The following is a 7,409-nucleotide window of genomic DNA, read 5'->3' on the forward strand; positions in this document are numbered from 1 at the left end:
GACCAGAAAACTCGTCCTTCAAATATCGATCGATTTAAACTACCCTCGTCTTGGTAAACATCTCTCAAGCCTGGAACGTCGCGAGGTCTTCCATCAAGTCGCAATGTTTAAGAGTTTTGACAAGATGAGGGTCATTTAAATCGGTCGATATTTGAAGGACGAGTTTTCTGGCCAAATTGTTTTATAGCATACCCGTCTTTCTTTCCAGATTACGGTAGTGAACTGGTTAAAACAAAGCAACAGCAAAACAACATGAGTATGAAAGAGTTCATACGACAGTTTTAAAATTCAGATATCAGAATCTGTCGACGCTATGGAATGTTTCATATTGTGTTGTTTTGTTTTTTTAATTTGTTTTTTAAAAATATGAATTCCAAACAGTCTGGTTGAGTTCATTTCGCATTATGCGGTCATATAAAACATTCGATTTTTTTTGTTTTATAATCATCAAACTAAATGAAATAAAATTGAAGACTTTGAAGGCACACATTTTAATGTCAAGTTGATTTGTTGGGAACATAAAAACCCAGACGATAACTCCGTTAAAATCGTTGAGTTGAAAAATGCGATAAAGGTAAAAGAAAACATGATTTAGAGACTGATTTTATCCTGGATTTTTAGAAGCAAAAGCTGTCTCGGATTCAACACGAACCGCTCCCGTAGAAATGATGTAATTCATGATTGTATGTGACTTACAGCTCAAAACGGTATTATATCGGTTGAGCATGTTTATCATTGAATTATGTGGCTTTGTGGTCTAGTGGTATGACATTCGCTTCGGATCGGAAGGTCCTGGGTTCGAGCTTCGTTCGGCGCATAGTTGAACCCTTGGAGAAGGCTCTTTACTCACATTCACTCACAATGCTCATGTATAAAATGAGTACCTGGCCGTTAACAGCATTGTCTCTGTCTGAAAAAAATGTAATTTCCCCGAACAAGCGTCGTGTCCCGTCCTAAATGATGAATATTGCTGTTTCCCAGGGACTCCTTGTAAAGAGCTTTGAGCACGTTTAGTGGATATCCCGTTATGTAAAATTCCAATTTCAAATTGTAAGGTTAACTTGATTTTGGGCTATTCAGAGAGCATGGAATTGTTTCTATGCCCTCTGGAGTTATTTTAGATGCCGTCAATGAAAAGAGCGAGTTTTGATTCCTATATTGAAATAAAATGAAGGCTGGTTTTCCAAAACTCGTTTTGTCGATTTTTCTAGTTTTTGAGATTTTCCATCCATGAGATAAATTGAAATGTCATCTTTGTTTTAAGCATCAATTGACACAAGAATTTATCTAGGTTTCTGTGCATTTGAGGTTAAATTATGATAAAATAATAGACCGAATGAGACATTATATGGAAAATAATCCTCAATATCTCAATATTGGAAAAAGGGAGTTAGGGAGTTTTGGAAAACCGCTCACTTCTTCAAATACCTTTTCGACACTGACGATTTTGATATGACTTCAAAGTGTCGACTAAGAATCGCCGTAAAAATCCTTATAAAAAAACAAGCCAGTAAATAACCAGCTTTGACAAGCTAACATTGAGTAGCGCTGTGTAGTTTTACGGTGCTGATTCTATAGAATGAAAAGGGATACTGTTGCCAAACACGATATTGAATCAATGACAAAAGAAACGCAGATTACATCGTCTCAACACGGGTGTTCAGGTTTAGATTGTAAAGGTTGACAACCAAATTACAACCAGTTATATTTTAAATTTGTGATTCATCTCATCAAATCGGTTTTAAATGGCGGTGATTTAAACCCTGAAAAAATTGAATTTATTGTTCAAAATAATATGAATCTTGATTGAAGTTTACACGGTTTAAGTGGGGTGTGGGAGAAGAATATCATGACGTACAAAACTCCATTTGATATTTCTGATTGGTCTACCGTTAGATTTAATTATTGGTTTAAGGTTTTATACCGACATAATACCAATGAGAGGCGATGGGTCGCATTTACAACAACAACAACAAACGAGTGGAAATATTGAATTTAAAAAATATAATAAATAATGAATAACTTTGTAACCGTCTGCAATTCTCGAAATCTTTGTGATTGTCATTTTCTTTTTGGCGTCACCGGATTAATGACACAGTTTGACTTCTTTCATAGGTCGTTAAAGCATCGAGTTTATGTGAATTTCTATTATCAAGAAGACAAACATAAATTTAAGTGTCAAGCGTAACAAAAGGGCTGAAAAAGGCGGATGAGTTGTCGCTGCACACACTTACTTAAACGCGGTAAACTTTGAACAATACACACCAAACCATAAACAAAACACAGTTATTGTTAAACAGTTGCTGAGGTTGTTTATGAAGAAGTACATCAAAATAATACGATCATAAAACGCGCAAGTTAGCATTAGTCTTGAGCTTAATAGATAGTATGCGCTTGGCTAAGAAGCTCACAGCATGGTCATCCGGAAGTATAAACGGACCAACACACAAAACTATGTGTAACCTTGAACGTTTTTAGTCTGGTTAATACAGTTTATTTAGTAAGAATTACTCATAAACGCGGTGGTAAAAAGCAATAACAAAGACCTGAGTGACGTCAACTTCATACTATCTATAGATAGTATGCGCTTGGCTAAGAAACTCATAACATTGCCATCCGGAAGTAACGCGGACCAACACACAAAACTATGTGTAACCTTGAACGTTTATAGTCTGGTTAATACAGTTTATTTAGTGAGAATTACTCATAAACGCGGGTGGCAAAAAGCAATAACAAAGACCTGAGTGACGTCAACTTCATACTATCTATAGATAGTATGCAGATGACGTCACTCAGGCCTTTGTTATTGTTTTTGCCATCCGCGTTTGTGAGTTGTTCTCACAAAACTGTATTAACCAGACTACAAAGGTTCATGGTTACACAGAGTTTGTGTGTTGGTCCGTTATACTTCCGGATGGCAATGTTGTGAACTCCTTGGCCAAGCGCATTCTATCTATACGCAATGACGGGAAATTGAATGTTTAACACGATTCTACCCAAGTGTGTTTTCTCACATTGTACTGTAATATCCCAGTTCATTCGTTCTCTTCAAACACGAGTGTGTTGTGAGTCGTAGTGAAAATAAATATCAATTCCAAGTCAAGGCAATAAAAGCGTTTTTTTTCGTGATAAAGAAGCCATGATATCTATTCATGTACAAGGGATAGAATTTCAACAAAGTGCTTGTTACAATAATAATGTCTTGAATTCAACGTTGTAATACGTATATTTTTATATCGCATTTCATTAATTGTTATTTTTGTTATCATTATTATTTTATTATTTTTATAACTATTATTATTATTATTATTATTATTATTATTATTATTATTATTATTATTATTATTATTATTATTATTATTATTATTATTATCATTATTATTATTATTATTATTATTATTATTATTATTATTTATTAGTAGTAGTAGTAGTAGTAGTAGTAGTAGTAGTAGTAGTAGTAGTAGTAGTAGTAGTAGTGGTAGTAGAAGTAGTAGTAGTAGTAGTAGTAGTAGTAGTAGTAGTAGTAGTAGTAGTAGTAGTAGTAGTAGTAGTAGTAGTAAATTACATTTTTTTTAAAAACCGTTATACCTCAGTCATCAACAGAAATCAAAACCTGTCTACAAAATGACATGTACCCAATGTGCGACTTGAGCTTGTAAATGAATGAAATAAAATAAATAAAAATAAAATGAACATCCCTTCATTCATCAATTAGGGGAAATTTGTCTCGAGGGTCTATTCCAAGCAAAGACTGAAATAGCTTAGGCGCCAGTCGCAATGTACGATCTTTGGTTCGTACCCGAAAGGTGCCGTGTTCGATCACTTGCCCCGCTGCACTGTGTAGCCTTGAGCAAGTCACCTCGCCCTAACTCAATTTGCGAGGCTGCACTGCGGCTGACGCCTGGGTTATTCCAGTCTTCCCTTGGAATAGACCGTAGAGAGACAAATTTCGCCTATGGGATGAATAAAGGGAATTTTGTTTTATTTTTACTTATTTTGTTTCATTCTTTTACAAGTTAAGTCGCATATTGGGCACATGTCATATTTCTTGAGATATTTTGATTTCTTTTGATGACCGAGCTGTTACAGTTTAAAAAAAAAATTCCCCTATGAGATGAATAAAGGGGATTTTTTAAATTATTTATTTTTCTCAGTGTACATGTGAAAAGTGATACGATGACCAACATAATTTTGGTGTAACATGTATTGAGGCGCGTGTCTCAACAACACTAATGAATCACACGGGAACGTTGTAATGTAAAGACGGATACATTTAGGACACCGACCTCGTTATTGAGACAATTTTACATACAAAGCTACGTGTACAAATTCGCAGATCTGATAACCGAAGGCTAAAATGGGCCTAGTTTCAACATAGTTTTAATGGATAATATTTTGCGTCTCTTTTTGAGATTTACATGACAACATGAGCCCATAAGGAATTGGGTTATCACCTGCCGCAGCGCTGAGTGGCCTTGAGTAAGTTACCTCTCCCTAGCTCAATTTGCGGCGCTGCACTGCGGCTAACGCCTGGGTTATTCCAGTCTTCCCTTGGAATAGACCTCAGAGACAAATTTCCCCTATGGGGTGAATAAAAGGTATTTTTGTTTATTTATTCTTATTTATTTAGTCGATCGATATTTAATTGGGAGAACGTATTTTGTGGCCAAAATCTCAAAAACGGGTGGATTTTTTGGTTTTTTTTCTGTTGTTTTTTTTTTTTGTTGTTGATGTTTGTTTGTTGTTCTTTTTTTTTTTTTTTTGGGGGGGGGGGGGGGGGGGGGATTGGTTTTGTCTTTTTTTTTTTTTTTTTTTTTTTTTGGGGGGGGGGGGGGGGGCTTCTTTTTTCAGAGTACAGCAGTCATATTGGATATACCCTTTTGTTTATAGTTTAAAATTTGGCCTACCTTGATATGTCTTCTCCGGATTGTACTTATCCTCAGAAGGTAATCCCAGCACCCGTATTTTAAATCCATTGTCTCCTTTGGTCTTCTCAGCTGTGGTGTGAATGGGGATCCGTTTGCAGATCTGTGTGACGTATGATCCGATTGCAGCATCGGCACCGTTCGGCACCAGAACGAAACACAACGACGTCACAATGAGGGAGATTATGAAATGCGTATTAATTTTAAACACGAAATTATCCGAAAACGATTTTAGCTGCTTCATGATGATATATGATGACGATTAGAGACCACGGTAATGCCCTTATATGGAATTGGTAGGTAATGATTCACAAAATGCCGAGGTAGTTCGGTTGGGCTGGCTGGTTGGTCGAATTTTAAATTCAACTTAGTTGAGTTGTTGAAATTGAATGAAATTGAGAAATATTATATCCAAGAAAAATGAAAATAATAAATATCACTCGCGTTCATCTATCCAGAACGCATGTCATGATAAAGAAAATTCAAGCCAGTGACGTGATCAGCCTACTCCTCCATTGAAAGAAGCAACTTGTTTTTGTTCCTTGGGAAACATGGTTGTCATTGCTTTCAAAAAAAAGATAATTTCTTTGGTTGTTAAGTACTATTCACAAGGCTGAAATTGATATAAGCAGTAGTTTTATTTTTAAAATGATATTGATAATAATACTAATAATATTAATAATACTACTACTACTACTACTACTACTACTACTACTACTACTACTACTACTACTACTACTACTACTAATAATAATAATAATAATAATAATAATAATGATAATAATAATAATAAAAATAATAATAGTAACAATAATAATAATAAAAATAATAATAATAATAATAATAATAATAATAATAATAATAATAATAATAATAATAATAATAATAATTATAATATTAATAATAATAATTATAATGATACTACTACACTACTACTACTACTACTACTACTACTACTACTAATACTAATACTAATAATAATAATAATAATAATAATAATAATAAATAATATTAACAATAACAATAATAATAATAAAATAACAGTTATTATTATTATTATTATTATTATTATTATTATTATTATTATTATTATTATTATTATTATAAATATTATTTTATTATTATTAGCTAATAATAATGATAATAATATCAGTATCGTTATACAAACGAGAGTGAGAGAGGTAGAATATGAAGGAGGATAACAAGAATAGAAAGAGGATGATACGGGAGATATTCTTGATCGATAGCTTGTCTGTTGTTGTTATTGTTGTTGTTTTTAGTTTGTTACTGACTCGGAAAATTTAGCCTCTTGACTATTTACCACATTTAGCTATTAATAATCGTTAAAAATCACAACCGAAATTCATTTACCGGGAGCCTATCATTATTATTCACTCACATATCGAAATACAAACTGACAAAAATCCAAAAACGAAAAGTCACCACACTCAACACAAAAAAAACTTCTAATTATCCAAAGCGAAATCTGATATTGACGACACGAGCGTTGACAAAACACGGTTAATATTTATTTATATATTCTCTACTTATTGAAAACACTTGTCTTTTTTTAGTAGTAATATATATATTTTGGTTACATTGCAGGTATGCAAGTTGTATCGAAAACGTGTGTCGAACGCTCGCAGACAATTCAATCCCCGCTTCTTACGGAAGGTGAGAGTGAGAGGAGACAGCGTCGCTGCTAACACTAAATCTATCTACTCTTAGTAGCTACTTGGTATCGCACAACGAAATCAAAATGGGAAAGGAATAAAAAAAGATAAATCAAACACCTGGAATTGGAAAGTGTTATTATGGAAAGTAGAAAATAAAAAACCGCTCTGTATGTTAGAGTAAACAAGACCTTTTCAAGTCTCCGCGCAGTTAGTACCATTCCCCATTCAATCACGCGAGCGGATCGAAACAATAACTTCTGTCTGTCTATCGCCTTTCCGACCGTCCGTCCGTCCGTCCCGCTTGTTGATTCGCGGTCGTCGGTCCTCAGTCCTCGCGCGCGCACACAACCACACAAACAGCTGCGACCAACTGGTATGTTGTATGTATGCACCATTTAGGGACTCCTTACTAGCTACTGTTACTTTAGTTTTTACCACTGACAATCATCGCCAGCTTGATCAATCTTCGGCCCGTTAAAAATACCAGACAGACCGGAGTAGTGGTTCGAGCGAGACAACATGAAAAATTGGGATCCAAAAGTAACCCCCCGACTCGCCCAACAGATTAATGACGAAGGGAAGACGTGAAATATTTGTTCGAATGATTTTAGGAGTCAAATAGCACTTCCGTCACTTTCAATATGTGACCCATCGCATTAATTTGGTCTTATGTCGAATATATATATATATATATATATATATATATATATATATATATATATATATATATATATATATATATATATATTTGTGCGTGTGTGTGTGTGTGTGTGTGTGTGTTTAAAATTTAAGTCGAAAGACGAATTGA

At 34.2% G+C, this 7,409-nt stretch overlaps 1 protein-coding gene across 8 annotated transcripts in view; it reads right to left on the minus strand.

Moving 5' to 3' along the window:
* LOC144967497 (spondin-1-like) overlaps nt 1-6,978 on the minus strand; it is a 278,046-nt gene extending 271,068 nt beyond the window's left edge. For 2 of the 8 annotated variants that reach the window (XM_078904847.1, XM_078904837.1), the window contains exons 1-2: nt 6,790-6,978; nt 4,908-5,538 (exon numbers count right to left, since the gene is read on the minus strand). In XM_078904847.1, the coding sequence (XP_078760973.1) occupies nt 4,908-5,169 (262 nt within the window). In that variant the 5' untranslated portion in view covers nt 5,170-5,538; nt 6,790-6,978. Of the gene's footprint in view, nt 1-4,907; nt 5,539-6,296 lie in introns of all 8 variants that reach the window. The other 6 variants (XM_078904848.1, XM_078904851.1, XM_078904850.1 and 3 more) reach the window with 6 other exon arrangements.
* Between the last annotated feature and the right edge of the window lie 431 nt (nt 6,979-7,409).

Source organism: Berghia stephanieae, chromosome 3 (genome assembly GCF_034508935.2).
Source record: "Berghia stephanieae isolate SIO BIC M18660-M18661 chromosome 3, UCSD_Bste_1.3, whole genome shotgun sequence".
NCBI classification, from domain to species: domain Eukaryota; kingdom Metazoa; phylum Mollusca; class Gastropoda; order Nudibranchia; family Aeolidiidae; genus Berghia; species Berghia stephanieae.